The 21,410-nt window shown below is 42.8% G+C and overlaps 1 protein-coding gene across 1 annotated transcript in view; it reads right to left on the reverse strand.

The window, feature by feature from the left end:
* Positions 1 to 4,138: 4,138 nt before the first annotated feature.
* Positions 4,139 to 21,410, reverse strand: part of LOC141082374 (uncharacterized) — a 62,055-nt gene continuing 44,783 nt past the window's right edge. Inside the window, exons 6-11 of the mRNA XM_073566313.1 lie at positions 17,001 to 17,150; positions 16,697 to 16,876; positions 16,491 to 16,614; positions 16,310 to 16,407; positions 16,021 to 16,111; positions 4,139 to 5,789 (exon numbers count right to left, since the gene is read on the reverse strand). Coding sequence (XP_073422414.1) covers positions 4,261 to 5,789; positions 16,021 to 16,111; positions 16,310 to 16,407; positions 16,491 to 16,614; positions 16,697 to 16,876; positions 17,001 to 17,150 — 2,172 coding nt within the window. The 3' untranslated portion in view covers positions 4,139 to 4,260. The remainder of the gene's footprint in view (positions 5,790 to 16,020; positions 16,112 to 16,309; positions 16,408 to 16,490; positions 16,615 to 16,696; positions 16,877 to 17,000; positions 17,151 to 21,410) is intronic.

Here is a 21,410-nt window from a genome sequence, read left to right on the forward strand (position 1 = left end):
TGGGATGGCGCACTCTTAGACTTACAAACATTCATTGCTAGTCTAAATACAAATTCATACGGCCTGGAATTTACACCTACATATAGCAAGACTAGTGTGAACTTCCTTGACTTAACGATCGGTGTAGAACACAATAAATTAATCACCAAGGGATACCACAAGGAAGTGGATTCAAACAGCTATATTCACATTAATAGCTGTCACCTACCGGTGTGGTTAACAAATATACCCAAAAGCCAATACGTGAGGGTAAAAATAAATTGTACAAATACCCAGGATTTCCATAAGGAAACAGAACGTCTGACAGACCAGTTCATGGAAAAAGGCTATGATCCTCAACAATTGAACCAAACCAAGAAAGAGGTGGAAAACATGTCTAGAACATCTCTAATATACAAATCTCAGAATAGTGACACTCCACTTAGTATTCAAGATCAAATTAAAAAATGACCTATTATTACACAATTTCATGTGGGCTATAAACGATTCAATAACATTATTCGGAAATATTGGCCAATATTACAGGGGGATAAACACATAGGGGAATTGCTACCGCAACGTCCTAGATTTGTTTACACTAGATCCCAGAATTTAGGGCTTCTAGTGGCACCCACCACAAAAATGATCAAACCCATAACAAGGCCATCCTTACGCCAAACTCTCCTTACTAATTCAAATACACAACCATCTGGGTTTTTGGCATGTGGGAGATGCTTATGTTGCAATAGAACGTTGACACAAAGGAAGTTACAAACGACATTCACAGATATGACAAATAATACATTTAGTATTAGAGATGAAATAACATGCCAAACTAAGGGGGTGATATATATACTCAGGTGCCCTTGCAATAAAATCTATGTAGGCAGAACCAAGAGACATTTAATGGATAGGATTAAGGAGCACCTGGATAACATTAAAAAAGGATTCAAAGGTCACCCCTTATCGCGTCATTTTTTGGACAAACATAATCAGTCTTACAAGGGGGTATCCTATTGTGGAATCCAGGTGGTCCCCCAAAATCCAAGGAAGGGCAACTATCTGAAAGTTATGTCAAGAGTGGAGTCAAAGTGGATTTACACTCTTGACAGCCTGGCCCCAAAAGGCCTCAACCATGAGATTGAGCTATATGCTTTTTAGATAAAATTATTAAAACATTAATCTTATTTTTAGAATTTTTTTATTTATTTATTTTTTATTCATTTTTAATACACTTATTGTTATTTCTATCTACATTTTATGAAACATGCAATTAAGGATGTACATACTACATCCGTGCGTCAGTTTTCATCTTTATCCATATTTTCTTTATATAGAGATTCACGATGAGTACCATATGGTCAAATTAGTCCTTCCCCCCCCCCCCTTCCGTTTCTATCCTTTTTTTCGGTATTATTATTTTTTTTTTTTTTTTTTGCTAAAGTGCTGGTAGCACACATATACTTTTTAGAAAATGTAGGTATCTATTTTATTACCGTGCGGAGGGTCAATCTGCTCGTGTAACCCTCCATACTCATGTTTTATTTATTTAGTTCCAGTAAAATTATTTGAAATTATCTTAAAATTGGTATAAATAAAAGTTATGTTTTAGTTTAGTATATTATGCACACAAGTTAGGTATACTTTTATTATTTAGGAGACAAAGCGGACTATCCATTTTCTTAAATCAACAATATAATATTGCAATTATAGCAGCAAGGCGTATCTTGAGGCAACAATACACACAGAGAAAGGAAAAAAAAAAACAAAAAAAAAAAAACCCATACATTTCTGCCCAAGACTAATGATTGGTATGGGTTGCAGCTGGGTGAGCTATTATATAAGGACGGGCTGACAGGCATTCAGCATAGCCCTGACGAAGAGGGAAGCCCCCCTCGAAACATGTTGGTTGGTTTGTGCCTCTCGTGCACCTGTCCTCCTCCCTGCCTGTGACGTCACAGTAGCTCCACCCCCCCACTCTCGCCGCGTCCTCGTCAATACTACCGGCCGGAGTACACGAGGTGCTGGCGTCTACCCGCTCCCCTACTACACGCTGCATAGCTTATCACTCCATCAGCAGCCGCTGCCTCAGCCAGACTGTGACAGAGCAATCACGTGAAGTAAGTGCATAGAAGTCCTACCAGGACTAACTGGCTACTGGAACGCTAGCACTATTTGTGGGTTTAGTGGATCCCTTGTTACCCAGCACTTTCTCAATTTTTTAACAGTGGATATCGTCCCTGCACCGGCTGTAAATAAAGCCAACAAAGACCATTATAGAGAGTCTATCAGGATTTACACCTGGGTAGCATAACAAATCCAGCACAAGTAAGTGCATATGTACCCCAGGAACTGGGACTGAATATCAAGGTTGTGGTCACTGTTAGTAATTGAAATTCTCTTCATATTTAGTATTGTATCAATTGATCCACCATAAAGGGAACACCCCGAAGAGAATATAAGCGTTAAGATACAACCAGTGAGTATGGTGGACATGCAGGGAGTGGTGTGACCTTTTGTATGTTGTATTGGTACCTTAATATATCATTGTTCCAATAGCATCAGCAGCTATAAAAACGAGATCTCTACCATCAGATAACCTGCAAACTACTTACCACGTAGACATCTCAACTTACACAGAATATTCTACATCAACCTCATTTTTAAGTAAGTATGTATAACTGCTGTTAAGTACTATTTCCCTTTTTTTTTTTTAATACACATCTGCTCAGCATAGCGCGGTGAATCACACAAATATACGTTTCGCTCAGACTTTATAACAGGAGCCGACACAGTCCTGTCTCTTCACCAGCTGCATCTGAGTTTTTTGGATAGGTATCGTCCGTGTTACTTTACCGTAATTATTTTAGACTTAACAAGTGTCCCTCATTCAGTATTTACATAAAGGGTAAGAATGGAGATGAGATTATTATAGCATTACTTGATTATTTAAACTATTTGCATAGTTTTTCCCTCTCTGCTTTAGAAGTCAACAAACTGGCTCCATAACAGAATGAATAATTAGCATATCAGCAAACATCACTAGTGATAAAGGATAAGCGCACAATAAAAGTCAATATTACCGGCTTACACAAACAAAAGTCTGTTTTCTTGACCAACCAGAAATCAACACTTACATTTAAAGCCAACATACAGATAACATTCTATTATTCTTCGTTTGCTAAAAATAGTCATCTGGTTCATTAAGATACAATGCTGTATGTCTTCACAATGACAAAAGTAAAAACAAAAAGTTTTTAAAAATATAAAAAAATATAAAAGTTCAAATCACCCCCCTTTCGCCCCTTTCAAAATAAAACAATAAAAAATCAAACATACACATATTTGTTATAGCCGAGTTCAGAATCGCCCGATCTATCAATATAAAAAAGAATTAACCCGATCGCTAAATGGCGTAACGAGAAAAAAGGTCAAAACGCCAGAATTACTTTTTTTGGCCGCAACATTGCATTGAAATACAATAAAGGAAAGACCAAAAGATCGTATCTGCACCAAAATGGTCTCCATTAATAACGTCAGCTCGGCACACAAAAAATAAGCCTTCACCCAACCCGAGATCATGAAAAATGGAGACACAACGGGTATCGGAAAATGGCGCAATTCTTTTATACTTTACCTAATAAAGAGGAGTTATTTTTACTGATACAGTGGGTATGGAAAGTATTCAGACACCTTTAAATTTTTCACTCTTTGTTTCATTGCAGCCATTTGGTAAATTCAAATTCATACTATCTATTCCTGACACTGGAGGGGCTTATAAACTTCCGAAGTATATAGATTGATGTTTGGGATCTGCCAATATGGGGCTAGTTTTCTGACTGTTCTGAATAACATGATACATGATTTTAGTTTTTTTTTTTTTTGTTTAGTCTCGCTTGAATAAAGGTCAATATTAAATAGTCTCCTGATGAGTCGTCTTTGGTGAGGACGATGAAACCCGTAGAAATGAAAGGCTTGGAGAGTGTGTAAATGTCACCTCACCCTATATACTGAGATGTGGGGTACATGTTTTTTCTATTAGTCACCTACTGACTAACCTTCAGGGGGTGAATTATGGGTATAGTTTTATATTTGCAATTAATAAGGTTTAGTTTTTTCCTTTCGTCAGCAAACATGAGGAATGACAAGAGACAACCCATTTAAGAAAATTCCATTTTGGTTAAAACTATTCCAACATTATGAACATATAAAAGTCTTCTCCCCTATGTGACATCTCTGATGTTTATTAACAGTTGATTTCCAAGTAAAATATTTCCCACATTAAGAAAATGAAAAAGGCTTCTCCTCTATGTGACTGCTCTGATGTCTAACAAGAAGTGCTTTCTGGTTAAAATATTTCCCACATTCTGAACTGGAAGAAGACTTCTCCCCTGTGTGAGTTCTCTGGTGGGTAAGAAAACGTGATTTCTGTGCAAAATATTTCCCACATTTTAAACATGAAAAAGGCTTCTCTCCTGTGTGGATTCTGTGGTGCTTAACACAATCTGATTTCTGTATAAAACATTTCCCACATTCTGAACAGGGAAAAGGCTTCTCCCCTGTGTGAATTCTCTGGTGATTAACACAAGCTGATTTATTGTTAAAACATTTCCCACATTCTGAACAGGAAAAAGGCTTCTCCCCTGTGTGAATTCTCTGGTGGGCAACAAAATGTGCTTTCTGTGCAAAATATTTCCCACATTCTGTACAAGAAAAGGGTTTCTCCCCTGTGTGAGTTCTCTGGTGCTTAACACAATTTGATTTCATGTTAAAACATTTTCCACATTCTGAACATGAAAAAAGTTTCTCCCCTGTGTGAGTTCTCTGGTGCTTAACACAATTTGATTTATTGTTAAAACATTTTCCACATTCTGAACAGGAAAAAGGCTTCTCCCCTGTGTGAGTTCTATGGTGATTAACCAAATCTGATTTCTTGTTAAAACATTTCCCACATTCTGAACATGAAAAAGGCTTCTCCTCTTTGTGAGTTCTCTGGTGCTTAACACAATTTGATTTCTTGTTAAAACATTTCCCACATTCGGAACATGAAAAAGGCTTCTCCCCTGTGTGATCTCTCTGGTGCGTAACACAATCTGATTTTTTGTTAAAACATTTCCCACATTCTGAACAGGGAAAAGGCTTCTCCCCTGTGTGAGTTCTCTTGTGGGTAAGAAAATGTGATTTCTGTCCAAAACATTTCCCACATTCTGAACATGAAAAAGGTTTCTCCCCTGTGTGAGTTCTCTGGTGAATAACACATTGTGATTTCTGGTTAAAACATTTCCCACATTCTGAACATGAAAAAGGCTTCTCCCCTGTGTGAGTTCTCTGGTGGTTAACAAAATGTGATTTCCGTGCAAAATATTTCCCACATTCTGAACAGGAAAAAGGCTTCTCCCCTGTGTGAATTCTCTGATGTGTAACAAAATGTGATTTATGTGCAAAACATTTCCCACATTCTGAACAGGAAAAAGGCTTCTCTCCTGTGTGGATTCTCTGGTGGGCAACAAAATGAGATTTCTTGTTAAAACATTTCCCACATTCTGAACATGAAAATGACTTCTTTGCTTTAGGAGCAGTTTGCTTTTTATTGCCTCTTTTGTGACTTTGATTTTCCTTAGTAGTCAGTAATGAATCAGAAGATGGGACCTGTTTCATAGGATCAGATGGCAGATCTTTGCTGTGAATGGATGATGATATATCTGGAGTAACAGCAATCACTTCAGTTGTATCTAGTAGGATCTCAAGATCATCAGATTTCAAAATTAAAGATGTCAGCTGTCCCTCTGATCTCCTGGTATAGTCATCTGCTAAGATAAAAACAATTATTTTTTAATAAAATATCCTTGAGTTTTATATTTTTGAACATTTCTACTTAAACTGTCCATAAAAATGGCAAGCTATGTATAAAACTTTAATTATTTACCAAGACAATGACAGTTCACAGTCTAATAGAAAACCTTGTTGGATGAACCAGTAGTGTGCGGTGTTCAACTGTTTGTTCATTCTGCCTCCCAAATATCGAATAGAAAGAAACCAATCAATGTTATGTAGGCGAAAATAATACCAATTCTCATCTCACAAAAAACAAGTCCCCACTCAGGTCCATCATCTGTCAATGGAAAAACAGAGGTTCCCGCACTATTAGTGGCTCAAAGGCTGCTGAAAAGCAACAAGGTTTCTATAAACCAATCCAGCAAAATCCGCTCTCACTTCGGGTCTTGCAGTGTGCGCAAACAACATTTAGGATCCCTGTATTGAGCAATATTATAGTGAGAAGAACCCACTTAATTTTTGGTGTGTGTCTCCTGGAGCACAATCTGGGCACTATGTGCTGGGTAAGAAAATGGCAAATGTGTAATTTTCACTCTCCAACATCCACTGCGTGTTAATTTCTGGAACGTGACTGTGGAGTCAAAATATTCACTCCTCCTAAGGATTATAACCCTCAGTGAATTAATTTATAAAATGGAATCACTTTATGGGGATTTCGACTATTCTGGATTTCTGTCATTTAGTTATATTAGGGCTTCTGCATATGGTGTGTCCAATCTCATCTGGGATCTGTTCCAGCTGTCCAGCTGGAGTAATCTGCTCCCTACTTCAGCCAATTGGAAAGTACCACACCCTACTAAAGCGCAAAGCACATGGCCGGAATCTGCCAGATACAGCGCTGTTCTCTGGTTCAGTCCTCTGTGCTCAGCTTGTGACTTGTGTATTTGTTTCCTGTTGTGACCGTGGCCCGTTTACTGACTACTCTTGTGTCTTCTGATTCTGTCCTTCTGGTTCTGACCCAGCTACCTGACTATTCTTCTTGCCATCTAACACCACAGAATAGCAGGTAACACCATGGTCCAAGCCTAGAGGTCCCAGTGTAAGTCCAGATCCATGTAAAGGTGTAAAAGGGCAATGAGCAAGGCAATCCTTGGGATATGGACAGCAGAGAAGATAGAGCCAAGCATGTTCATGGAGGACATCTTTTGAGCTGCCAGGTGACCATGAACAGTGCTCCCAATACATTGTGTCTGCAAACTATTCCAGCTAGATCTGCATTCAAATAGCTAAATGGCGCTCCTTCCCTTCTGAACACTGCCATGTGCCCAGACAGTAGTGTACAATCGTATGTAGGGTATAGTGCGAATCTGGAAAATAATTTGTAAGATCCATTTGTTTTCTATTATCCTTTGTGAAGAATTCCAAACTTACCACCACATAAAGTGACACACGTCAGATATTAATAATGGGGCCTGATTAGGAACTACTGAAATGATCAAACTCCACAGTCTCCATCAGTAATAAATGAGTAGCTAGTGGTGAAACCTCTCTGGGGTAATTAGAGTATGGGTCTCGGAGACTTCACAATCTATACTATCCTAAGCTCCAATATTTTCTGTCAGATGAGTTTCAAGAAGAAATATTAGGCATTTAAAGAGAACTGTGTATAAGGCCGGTTTCACACGTCCTGATATTTCCGGTACAGGAGACGTCCATGTGTGCAATACTTGTGGTACCCGTGTGACAACCATGTGCAGCATCAGTACCACATGGACGGCCGGCAGGGAAGAAGCGCTATAGTAAGCCCTGTTCCCCGGTGGCCGGTGCTGAAGACGCTCTCATCATTCTCCCCTGCTCTGCCGGCGGGGTGAATGATGAGAGTTATATTAAAGTCAGAATGATGACAGCAGGTGGGGGCTTTTGGGTCTATTACCCCCTTCAACCTACACCTGCTGCTACTAAGAACAGTGGCAGCAGGAGCGGATGATGGGAGTATTCCTCACCCGCCGCCTGCACTATAAGTAAATGAATGAAAAAAACGGCATGGGTTCCCCTGTATTTTCTATAACTAGTCTGGCAAAACTCACAACTGGGGGCTGCAACCCTCATCTGTCAGCTTCAGCAAGGCTGGTTGTCAAGAAAAGAGGGGTCCCCACAGTTTTTTTTATTTAATAATTTAAGAAAACGGCCTGGGGTCCCCTCCATTTTTGACAACCAGCCTTGCTAAAGCTGACATCTGGGGGCTGGTATTCTCAAGCTTGTAAGGGGCCATGGATATTAACCCCCCCCAGCCTAAAAATAGCAGCACGCAGCTGCCCAGAAAAGCCACATCTATTAGATGCGCCATTCTGGTGCTTTGCCCGGCTCTTCCCACTTGCCCTATAGTGGTGGCAAGTGGGGTTCATATTTGTGGGGTTGATGTCACCCTTGTATTGTCATGTGACATCAAGCCCACGGCTTAGTAATGGAGAGATGTCTATAAGACACCTATCCATTTCTAATACTATAGTTATATGGTAAATACACAGCCATAATAAACTCTTTTATTAGAAATAAAGCAAAACGCAGTTTTCGTTTTTTTATTTAAAAATAACCCACAGAATTCTCACGGTGATCTGCTGTGAAGTCACTAAGCTTAAACTGTGGTGACCTCATCACTGACTTTTTCCCACGGTCCTGAGGTCACTGCAGTTCAGCCTGGTTGGAAACCTCGATGATGTCACTGCTGGTCAATGATACTGCGCTTACAGCAGCTCATTCACCAGTGGTTCTCAACCTGGACGGTCGCATCTTGGCACCGAACAGGTTGAAAATTAAGTATCCCCCAGATAAAGATTACGGCGTGGGACAGAGCGACAGAAAGGTATGGTATATTGTTGTTTTTTATTTTTATTACAGGAGAACGAGCTCTTTGGTGGAAATAGGCGTTAGGTGAGTATAACGGTGTTTGTTGTTTTTAAATAAAAAAGGAAAACTGTTTTGTTTTATTTCTAATAAAAGGCTTTATTCTGGCTGTGTCTTTATTTACCATGTAACTATGGGGTTAGTAATGGATAGACACCTTTCCATTACTAAGCCGTGGGCTTGATGTCACCTGACAATACAAAGGTGACATCAACCACACAAATATGAACCCCACTTGCCACCACTACAGGGCAAGTGGGAAGAGCCGGGCAAAGTGTCGGAATTGGCGCATCTAATAGATTTGTCTTTTTCGGGCAGCTGCGGGCTGGTTATTGTTTGATCTGTATTTGTAGTTTTCAGTTAATGAGATTCTCATGCTTTGGGGTGGGTTTGTGGGAGTGGCTGTGGGCGGGTCTTATGTGGTGCTCTACGTACATATTCATCTATATTGGCTTATGACCCTGATCCTTCAGTGACCTGCCCCCTATTTTACATAAAAAACTACATCCAGAAAAATGTCACCGGCAATGGCATCTATAAGTAAGAGATATTACTGAACAGGCGCTGCCAGTGTCATTTGCACATTTTTTGTCTAAGCCTCACAATAGCCACAATATTATAGGCATTATCACCAATAATATCAATGCTAATATATGTATTATGTAATAATGGGGGGCAGGTCAGTGAGGGATCAGTGATCTGTCATAAGCCAATACAGATGAATATGTAATCAGCGCACCACATAAAGCCCCGCCCACAGCCCCACCCCAGTGCCCCACCCACAGCCCCGCCCCAGAGCACGAGAATTTCATGAACTGAAAACTACAAATACAGATTAAACAACAACCACAAGACGGATTTCATCACCAGGTATCATTGTAATCAGTATAACGGCGCTGACCTGACAGTGTCTGTAGGTTACTGAGCACAATCCTGCTGACAGGTTCCCTTTAAATTTAGATCTTAGATATTTGGAAGAGGCGATGGAGAGATTTTTTTCAAGACTATCACGGAGTTACAGACTCACATTAGGCAGGAAGGCCGATCCCACCACAATCAAACTATCATACAGAAGGAACAGGTTAAAAAAAAAAAGACATAGAATAAAAAATGTTACATCCCCAACATCAACGTATGTACAAGGGGAGAACACTAAACTGGAGCTGCACTCATTTATGGTGGACCATTGGAGCCACTATGAGTCCTGACCAGAAGAGTAGAGGAAGACACTATTATTAACCCCTTCATGACCAAGCCTATTTTGACCTTAATGACCAGGACATTTTTTGCAATTCTGACCAATGTCCCTTTATGAGGTAATAACTCTGGAACGCTTCAATGGATCCTAGCGATTCTGAGAATATTTTTTCATGACATATTGGGCTTCATGTTAGTGGTAAATTTAGGTTGATAATTTTTGCGTTTATTTGTGAAAAAATCAGAAATTTGGGGGAAATTTTAAAAATTTCACAATTTTCAAAATTTGAATTTTTATTCTGTAAAACCAGAAAGTTATGTGACACAAAATAGTTACTAAATAACATTTACCACATGTCTGCTTTACATCAGCACTATTTTGGAAACAAAATTTTTTTTTGTTAGGAAGTTATAAGGGTTAAAAGTTGAGCAGTGATTTCTTATTTTTACAACAAAATTTACAAAACCATTTTTTTAGGGACCACCTCACATTTGAAGTCACTTTGAGGGGTCTATATGGCAGAAAATACCCAAAAGTGACACCATTCTAAAAACTGCACCCCTCAAGCTACTCAATACTACATTCAAGAAGATTATTAACCCTTCAGGTGTGTCACAGTGACTGAAGCAACATGGAAGGAAAAAATGGACATTTTAATTTTCCAACAAAAATTTTCTTTTAGCATCAATTTTTTCATTTTCACATGGGCAAAAGGATAAAATGGATCTTAAATTTTGTTGGGAAATTTCTCCTGAGTACACCGATACCTCATATGTGGTCATAAACCACAGTTTGGGTGCACAACAGGGCTCAGAAGGGAAGGAGCGCCATTTGACTTTTTGAATGGAAAATATGCTGGAATATTTAGCGGTTGCCATGTCGCGTTTGGAGAGCCCCTGTGTGCCTAAGCATTGGAGCTCCCCCACAAGTGACCCCATTTTGGAAACTAGAGCCCCGAAGGAACTTATCTAGATGTGTGGTGAGCACCTTGAACCCCCAAGTGCTTCACAGAGGTTTATAATGCAGAGCCGTGAAAATAAAAAATATTTTTTTTTCCTCCAAAAATTATTTTTTAGTCAGCAATTTTTTATTTTCACAAGGGTAATAGGATAAATTGGACCCCAAAAGTTTTCCAGTTTGTCCTGAGTACGCTGGTACCCCTTATGTGGGGGGGACCACTGTTTGGGTAAACGTCAAGGCTTGGAAGGGAAGTAGTGACGTTTTGAAATGCAGACTTGATGGAATGGTCTGTGGGCATCATGTTACATTTGCAGAGCCCCTGATGTACCTAAACTGTGGAAACCCCCCACAAGTGACACCATTTTGGAAACTAGACCCCCAAGGAACTTATCTAGTTGTGTGGTGAGCACCTTGATCCCCCAAGTGCTTCACAGAAGTTTATAACGCAGAGCCGTGAAAATAAAAAATAATTTTTTTCCTAAAACAAATGATTATTAGCCCGCAATTTTTTTTTCACAAGGGTAACAAGAGAAATTGGACCCCAAGAGTTGTTGTCCAGTTTGTCCTGAGTATGCTGGTATCCCATATGTGGGGGGGACCACTGTTTGGGCACACGTTGGGGCTTGGAAGGGAAGTAGTGACATTTTGAAATGCCGACTTGATGGATTGGTCTGCGGGCGTCATGTTACGTTTTCAGAACCCCTGATGTGAAGAAACTGTGGAAATCCCCCACATGTGACCGCATTTTGGAAACTAGACCCCCCAAGGAACTTATCTAGATGTGTGGTGAGCACCTTGAACCCCCAAGTGCTTCACAGAAGTTTATAACGCAAAGCTGTGAAAATAAAAAATCATTTTTTTCCCTCAAAAAATGATTTTTTAGCTTGCAATTTTTTATTTTCACAAGGGTAACAGGAGAAATTGGACCCCAAAATTTGTTGTCCAGTTTGTCCTGAGTACGCTGGTACCCCATATTTGGGGGGAACCATTGTTTGGGCACACATCAGGGCTCGGAATGGAAGTAGTGATGTTTTGAAATGCAGACTTTCAAGGAATGGTCTGCAGTCGTCGTTACATATGCCCCTGATGTGCCTAAACAGTAGAAACCCCCCACAAGTAACCCCATTTTGGAAACTAGACCTTCCAAGGAACTTATCTAGATGTCTGGTGAGCACTTTGAACCCCCAAGTGCTTCACAAAAGTTTATAACGCAGAGACGTGAAAATAAAAAAAACATTTTTTTCCACAAAAATAATTTTTTAGCCCCCAATTTTTTATTTTCCCAAGGGTAACAGGAGAAATTAGACCCCCAAAGTTGTTCTGCAATTTTTCCGGAGTACGCTGTTACCTCATATGTTGGGGTAAACCACTGTTTGGGCACACGTCAGGGCTTGGAAGGGAGGGAGCACCGTTTGACTTTTTGAACGCAAAATTGGCTGGAATCAATGTTAGCACCATGTCGCGTTTGGAGACCCCCTGATGTGCCTAAACAGTGGAAACCCCTCAATTCTAACTCCAACCCTAACCCCAACACACCCCTAACCCCAACACATCCCTAACCCTAATCCCAACCCTAACCATAACCCTAACCTCAACACACCCCTAACCCTAATCCCAAAACTGACGATAACCCTAACCACAAGTCTAACCCTAATCCCATTCCTAAAACCCCAACAAACCCCTAACTCTAATCTTAACCCTAATTCCAACCCTAACCCTAATTCCAACCCAAACCTTAACCCTAATTCCACCCTAACCCTAATTCCATCCTAACCCTAACCCTAATTCCAACCCTAACCCTAACCCTAATTCCACAATAATCTTAATTCCATCCCTAACCAGAATTCTAACCCTAATTCCAACCTTAACTGTTGTGAGCTCATCTGTTCATTCACCTTTTGTGTCCGAGGATCTCCCTCTTCTGGTGAAGGAAGGTAGTGAGGCTGATTTGGATGAAAGAAACCAAACACCTGATCAGGTGGATTGTGACTGGGTAACAGGAACTTCAGACTGGATATAAGGCAGCCGACGCCCTTCTGAGTGGCTGGTGATTTTCTCTGCTGGATTCTTGGAGACCAGTCTGATTCCTGCTTCCCAAAGATAAGTTTTTGCTCTGCTATTGAACTTATTAGTTTCGGTTCTGTTTACCTTGTTTTTTGAGTTCAGCCATCCCTGGCCGGGGGTGTGCTGGATTCTTAATCTTTGATCAGTGTTCTCTTTTGCTCTGCTTTCAGAATATTCTGAGTGCTGATATAGGGTTTGAAGTCTAGTGACTTCAGGGTCCTTTTTGCTTATCAGTTGTGTTGGTAATATTTTTAGCAGGGTTTTGTCGGATTGCAGACAGCAGCTTTTCTGTCCTGTCCTTTTTAGTTAGCTTGGGCCCCATCGTTTGCTCAACCTATCTTTCTATCTGTGTTAGTGTTTTCATCTTGTTTCACCGTCATTATATGTTGGGGGCTGCCTATTGCTTTGGGGTCTGCTCTGGGGCAGTCAGTTTTTCCCTTTTCTCTCTTTAGGCTTATTTAGATCTCCGGCTGTGACGAGGTGTCTAGGATCACCGTAGGAACACTCCACGGCTACTGCTAGTTGTGTGATAGGATTAGGGGTCTGCAATCCGCTAGTTTCCAACCTCTCTGATTTTCTGGGCTGAGCTTGTGTTTTGTTTTTTCCTCCTCGGTGACTCAATCATAACACCTAACCCTAATTCCAACCCTAACCCTAATTCCACTCTAACCCTAACCCTAATTCCAACCCTAGCCCTAACTCCACCCTAACCCTAATTCCACCCTAACCCTAATGGAAAAATGAAAATAAAAATGTTTTCTTTATTTTATTATTTGTTTCTACCTATGGGCGTATAGAGGGGGGGGTTTATTTACGTTTTATTTTATTTTGATCACTGTGAGAGTTTATCACAGTGATCAAAATGAATGAATCGAATCTGCAGCCGGCAGATTTGAGCGGGCGCACTGCGCATGCGCCCACCATTTTCCAAGATGGCGGCACCCATGATCCGGGACCGCGGGACATCGGGAGCAACAGCGGCACTCGGAAGGTACCGGGGGTTGGGAGGGGATGTGATCGGACTGCGGGGGGAACGGAGGGAAGGCGGGGGGAGCAGATGATGACAGCGGAGGCAGATCTGTCATTCAGTGGCGTGGGGGCAGATCGCCGGTGTGGGGGGGTCGGATCGGTGTCTCCAAGCATGCCCGATGATACTGCAGCATCAGCCATGGCTGGATTTGTAATATTTCATCAAATTTCATTGATGAAATATTATTATCGCTCTGATTGGCTGTTTCACTTTTAACATCCAATCAGAGCGATCATAGCCACATGGGGGCGAAGCCACCCCCCCTGTGGTGAAGTACAAAGCTCCCTGTGTGTGCGGGTGTGACGACTCCTGGAGTGGACCCTCTGGGTCATGGCACCAACCCTCCCAGGGCGAGCTGGCCTAGTGAGAACCACCCCCTATACAGGGAGTGTCAGGAGCAAGCCCCAGGGGATAAGATACCACGACTGCTGGCACCAGGCGGCCGGTTCACAGGAGACACGAGTGAGTGTGTCTGAAGGAAGGTGCAGGATACTAGGGAATACCAGCTGGATACATGGGTGTGCGCTAAATACAGGATAGTGCAAGACGGGTACAAGTGGGCACAAATGACGTGCAGCGACCAGTACGTCCGGATGTGAGCAAAACAGGACGCGTGCCAGAAACACGACAGAGTACTGAATTGAGCAACAGACGTGCCAGGAGGCGTAACAGAGCACAGGGACAGAGTGAGTGCCCGGAGGCACGGCTGAGCATGAAACAGAGCACAGGATCAGAGTGTGTGCCAAGAGGCACGACTGAGCATGAGACAAAGCAAAGTGAAAGTTCAGAACGTGTGCCAGGAGGCACAATAGAGTACAAAGCAGAGCAGAGGACCTGAATACAGCGCGCAGCCAGGCAGGGACACAACCGACTAGGCCAGGAAGCACAACAATAATCAGGGACCTCCCATAGGGAGAGGTAGCCTGATATAGCACATGACCAGTACAGCTTCTGGGTCAGGTCCTAATGCCTGATAGCACATGACCACTACAGCTTCCGGGTCAGATCCTCCTTTACCATAGAGAGGACCGACCTGGAGACAGACCTGACAGGAGCGCGCACGCACAAGCGCGACATGGAGGGAGTGGAAACCTGGGTATGAGAAGTGCGCGTGCTCAGCCGACGGGGCCCCCTGAGCGGCCGCAGTGAGCGCGGCATGACAGCGGATAGGGTGACCTTTCAGTGACCCCGGTCACTTGACCCGCAGGAGGGCAATTATTTCATGACGCCACATAGGCGTCACTGGTCATATTGGCACGGCTTTTCATGATGCCTATGTGGCATCATTGGTCGGGAAGGAATTAAAGAGAAATGAATATTCAAGGCCCTCCAAGCCCATGGGCGTGGAATGCAGTGAATATTCAATTCTCTTTAGCAGTGGGAACAGGAGTTAGCCGCAGCCACCGGCTCCAGCCTCCTGTGACCCGCTGCTCCGCCAGAGCCGGTACATCCGAACTGTAAGATGCACCCCCCATTTCCCTCCAGATTTTTGAAGGAAAAAAGTGTGTCTTTAGTCCAAAAAATATGGTAGTTTTAATACAAATTGAAAAGTCAGGATAAAGGGAAACTCTGCTGTTATTGTACAGAAATTCACACTTGGCCTCACTGCACATTTACTATTGTCGATTTTAAAAGGGAAGTTTGGCCAGAAAGACTGGACCTGGTCTTGTAGGGACCATGAGACATTCAGCAGCACAGAAGGGAGAGAAGAGTCATCCGATAAGATCTCAGGGACCTAGGAAGCCAACAGCATCATTACCCTCCGCTTTCTCTTACAGGCCCAGCATAATATTTTTCTTCAAGTGATTTTCTAACCTGTCAGCACATTCTACGTACGCTGTCATTTGGCTTTATAGTTTACAGATCTGGGCAGGTAACGGTCAGCGTCTCCTCAACCCAGGGAGTAGGTGGCTCCTCCAGGTTGTAAGGTCTATAGAAAAGGGCTTTCAATGCCCAAAGTCATTTGCAGTTTTGGTGGAGGAGAATGTTGTGGTCTAGAGGCAAAATGGTGATCATGGTAATACGGCCGGACTACACCACCGATAAAGCAGCCACAGCCGGTGACTGAGAGGAATCTGTGACGTCTCTGCATTCAGTGGTTACTACTCACCTGGGTAGTCATATGTGGCACTCTCCTCTTTACACCACTCATCATCTCTCACATATGTCTCTGTAGTATTAATATGGGTCAGATCTTCACCCTGAAACAAATATTGTAAAAGTCACCGACAGATGGAGAAGTCCCATCTATGATCAGCTCTAATCCTGCCATCTCCACTGTTCTCATCACACAAGTATAAAACATATAATACTGGTGGTTAAAACAAGACTGAGCACAAGACCTTCACAGCCGTCTACACATCAAAGGGGAGATCTCCTGACACCTTCTCTCCATCTACCTGATGATCCTGAGGAGCACTGGGATCTTCTTGTTTACAGTCCTGTGGAAGAAGAGGATGGGGACATCTCTCTGGTGTTGTCCTCTTACTGGATAGATCTGGAGGAAACACATACAGGGACTAAATTCATTCTCTACATACAGATAATTATAGGCCGTGTGTATTTAGTCCTGTCTATTACCTGGTGATGTGAGGGGCTGGGGAACCTCCATTATGACGTTCTTGTACAGATCTCTGTGTCCTTCTAAATACTCCCACTCCTCCATGGAGAAATAGACGGCGACATCCTGGCACCTTATAGGAACCTGACACATACAATGATACCGTCATCCCCCGATCCCTTCATAGCTTTACTGTATAATGTCCCAGCATTCCCAGCAGTGTCACCTCTCCAGTCAGCAGCTCAATCATCTTGTAGGTGAGGTCTAGGATCTTCTGGTCATTGATGTCCACATGGATCTGGGGGTGAGGTAGAGGCCCTGTGATTGGGCTCAGGGGTCTTCTCCATCCCTCAGACATAGGGTCCTGACAGCGATCACTAGAGGTCTTCATCACCACTGTGTAATCCTGGTAATGGAGAGACACATTAATAAATCTCACTACAGACATTTCCAGAGTCTTCTCCAGTTCTGTCCATCTGTTATTCCCATAGATAAGAATGATGTAATGTGACGTCATCAGAATCTCTCACCTCTCCAGTGAGACGGAAGAGGATCTCTAGGGTGATATGTAACATCCTCTCCACCATCTTGTCTCTGTCCATATCCATCCTTGATGGGTAAATCAGGAAAATTCTCTTTTGTAGAAGATCTTCACTGAGAGGATCCGATATTGTAGAGACCTGAATGAGAAGATGATGAGCCAATGTAACATCATAAGAATCCTGTGTAATAATACAATTACTGGCGATAATAAGGGAAACATATGAGATTTATTATTTTACAGTGTTTAGTTTTGTTCCCTGACATCCCCCCAGTTCCATCACTCTCATTCCCTTCTTTTGAGGTCCATACCATCAGACTCTTCCGTCCCTTCTCCCTCACAGTAGCGGTCATATACCGGCCTCCAGGCTCACCCACGTCTGTTGTAAGTACATTTGCCCCTTCACCTGTGATGTCTGATGAACTCCCTCTGCTGGTGAAGGGAAGTAGTGAAATTGATTTGGATGGGAAGAACCTGTCATCTGAACAGGTGCAGTGTGATTGGACATCCGGAATCTCTGAGTGGATATAAGGCAGCCGACGCCCTGCAGGGTTGCTGGTGATCCTTTCTGCTCTGAGCTCTGGCATCCAGTTTAGTTCCTGTCTACTAAAAGCTAAGTTTTTGCCCTGATATTATTCCATGAGATTTTGTCTGGTTTACTTAGTGTTTGCGTTCAGCCAGCCCTTGCTGGGACTGGCTGAATTCCATTTTTGTCTCTGATCAGTTGATCTCTTTGCTCTGGTTTTCAGAATATACCTGAGTGCTGATAAAGAGTTTTTGAAGTCTAGCGACTTCAGGGCCTTTTTTCCTATCAGACTGTTGGGACATTTTTGGTAGGGTTTTTGCGGATTGCAGCCAGCATCTTTTCTGTCCTTTCCCATCTAGTTAGTTGGGCCCCATCGTTTGCTCAGCCTGTCTTTCTGTCTGCGTTTGTATTTTCATCTGTTTTTCACCGACAATACATGTTGGGGGCTGTCTATTGCTTTGGGGTCTGCTCTGGGGCAGTTTAGATTTCCTCTTTCTTTCGGCTTATTTAGCTCTCCGGCTGTGACGAGGGGTCTAGGACCACCGTAGGAACCCCCCACGGCTACTGTTAGTTGTGGTGAATAGGATCAGGGGTCTGCAATCCGCTAGTTACCAACTTCTCAGGTTTTCTGGACTTAGCTTGTATTTTTGTTTTCTCCTCCTCCGGTGACTCATTCATAACAGAATCACCAGCCATACCGCAGATTCTAGGGTACTCAATAGCAGGAAAAAATTGTTTAAAAAAAAAAAAAAAGTGTCAGAATTTTTTTTTTGTGTATATTTTTTCCTCTATTTCTCTGAGGCCGTAGAGGGATTTTTTTCTTAATGGTGATTAAGCAATTGTCTGATTGTGTGGAGCAGCTCGCTGCTGAAGTGCGGGGAATTTCCGCCTATCTTGCTCATTCACATGCTGCTGAACCAAAGATCCCTACTCCTGATGTGTTTTTTGGGGATCGGTCTAAATTTTTGAATTTTAAGAATAATTGTAAATTATTTCTTGCCTTGAAGCCTAACTCATCGGGGAGCTCTGCGCAGCAGGTTAAAATTGTCATCTCTTTGCTGCGCGGCGATCCCCAGGATTGGGCGTTTTCTTTGACACCTGATGATCCTATTCTGGCTAATGTGGACGCATTTTTGTTGTATGATGAACCTAATGCTATTGATCAAGCTGAAAAGGCCCTGTTGGCATTGAGCCAGGGTCAGGATTCTGCAGAGTTGTACTGTCAAAAATTCCGAAAGTGGGCGGTCCTTACTACCTGGAATGATGGTGCCTTGGTGGCTCTCTTTCGGAAGGGTTTGTCAGAAACCGTAAAAGATACTATGGTGGGATTTCCTGTTCCCTCTGGTCTTGACGATTCTATGTCATTAGCCATATAGGTTGATCGGCGTTTACGTGAACGCAAAACTACACGAGAGGTGTTGCCACCTGCTGAACAAATGTCTGAACCTATGCAATGTGATGGAGTTTTGTCTCGGGCGCAACATCAGGAGTTCAGAAGGCGTAATAAGCTGTGTTTTTTCTGTGGAGATGCCTCTCATATTATTTCTGTCTGCCCTAAACGAGAGAAACGTTTTGCACACACATTTGCTGTGGGTGGTGTTCAACCTAAGTTTCTTCTGGCAGTTACTTTGATCTGCTCCCTGTCCACATTTTCCGCTAAGGCTTTTGTGGATTCGGGAGCGGCTCTGAACCTGATGGACTAGGATTTTGCTAAACGTTGTGGGTTTCCTATGACACCTCTGCGGACGCCTATCCCTTTGAGGGGTATTGATGCTACTCCTTTGGCGAAGAATAAACCTCAGTATTGGACCCAGGGGGTAATGCGGGTCGCCCCAGACCATCAAGAAAATTGCAGCTTATTGCTGTTGCATAATTTGCATGATACCATTGTTCTGGGTTTTCCCTGGTTGCAAATCCATAATCCAGTTTTGGATTGGAAATCTGTGTCTGTGGTGAGTTGGGGTTGTCGGTGTGCCCTTAGTGACGCTCCTGTTTTCTCCACCTCTCCCTAGTCGCATGATGTTCCTGACTATTTGGCTGATTTTTATGATGTATTTAGTGAGAATGAGTCTGCGTCTTTGCCTCCTCATAGGAGTTATGACTGTGCAATTGAGCTGAGCCCTGGGTGTAAATTTCCCAAGGGTCGTCTTTTCAATTTATCTGTACCAGAGCACGAGTCTATGCGATCCTATATTAAGGAGTCATTGGAGAAGGGTCATATTAGGCCATCCTCTTCACCCTTAGGTGCTGGTTTTTTTTCGTGGCCAAGAAAGATGGTTCATTAAGGCCTTGTATTGACTATCGTTCCCTCAACAAGATTACTGTTAAATATCAGTATCCGTTACCCCTGATTTCTGATCTATTCTCCAGAGTTAAAGGTGCAGCTGGTTTACCAAGCTTGACCTCAAGGGGGCGTATAATCTTATTCGCATTAAGCATGGGGATGAATGGAAGATGGCGTTTAATACTCCGGAGGGACATTTTGAGTACCTGGTGATGCCTTTTGGGCTCACTAATGCCCCTTCTGTCTTCCAGTGCTTCATGAATGATATTTTCTCCCCATCCGAACGTAACTATGATGTGGGGAATCGGGAACTGTTGGCCATGAAATGGGCATTTGAGGAGTGGAGACATTGGTTGGAGGGAGCTAGACATCAAGTCGTGGTCCTTACTGACCACAAGAATTTGATTTACCTTGAATCGGCCAAACACTTGAATCCTAGACAGGCTAGGTGGGCCTTGTTTTTCACACGTTTTGATTTTGTGGTCTCTTTTCTTCCGGGCACTAAGAATGTCAAGGCAGACGCCCTCTCTAGGAGTTTCCTTGCTGATTCTCCTGTTGTGACTAAGCCTGCTACCATCTTAGGTGAGGGGGTAGTTCTTTCTGCCATCTCGCCCGATTTGAGACGTGCTCTGGAAGAGTTTCAGGAGGACAAACCTGAGCGTTGTCCCATTGGAAAATTGTATGTTCCAGACCAGTGGAGGAAGAGAGTAATGTCTGAAATTCATTGCTCTGCATTGGCTGGTCATCCAGGTATTTTTGGTACTAGAGATTTGGTGAGTCGGTCTTTTTGGTGGCCCGCCTTGTCTCGTGATGTCAGGAATTTTGTGCAGTCCTGTGGGACTTGCTCCCGGTCTAAACTTTGTTCTCACTCTAGTGGGTTGTTGATGCCTTTGCCGGTGCCCAGGAGGCCATGGACCCATATTTAAGTGGATTTTACCTCTGATATGCCTGTCTCTCAGAGAATGACTTATTTGGGTGATTTGTGATAGATTCTCTAAGATGGTCCATCTTGTACCACTCCCTAAGTTGCCATCTTCCTCAGAGTTGGTGCCCTTGTTTTTGCAACAGGTGGTTCGCTTGCATGGGATTCCTGAGAACATTGTGTCTGACAGAGGAGTTCAGTTTGTTTCTAGATTTTGGAGGACTTTCTGTTCCAAGCTGGGTATTCAGTTGTCCTTCTCCTCTGCGTTTCATCCTCAGACCAATGGGCAGACGGAGAGAACAAACCAGACTTTGGAGCCTTATTTGAGATGTTTTATTTCTGCTGATCAGGATGATTGGGTTTCATTTTTGCCCTTGGCCAAATTTGCTTTAAATAATAGAGCTAGTTCTGCCACTTTGATGTCACCTTTTTTTTGTAACTTTGGGTTTCATCCTCGATTCTCTTCAGGGCAGGTGGAGTCTTCTGCCTGCCCAGGTGTTGACACTGTGGTGGAGAGAATGCACCAGATCTGGGACCAAGTGGTGGATAAGTTGTCTTTCTCCCAGGAAAAGGCCCAGCGGTTTTCCAACCGGCATAGGACCATTGGTCCCCGGTTTAAGGTGGGTGATATGGTTTGGTTGTCATCAAAGAATATCTCTATGAAGGT

Source organism: Dendrobates tinctorius, unplaced genomic scaffold (assembly GCF_039654945.1).
Source record: "Dendrobates tinctorius isolate UK_male_01 unplaced genomic scaffold, ASM3965494v1 ptg000017l, whole genome shotgun sequence".
Classification (NCBI taxonomy): Eukaryota; Metazoa; Chordata; class Amphibia; order Anura; family Dendrobatidae; genus Dendrobates; species Dendrobates tinctorius.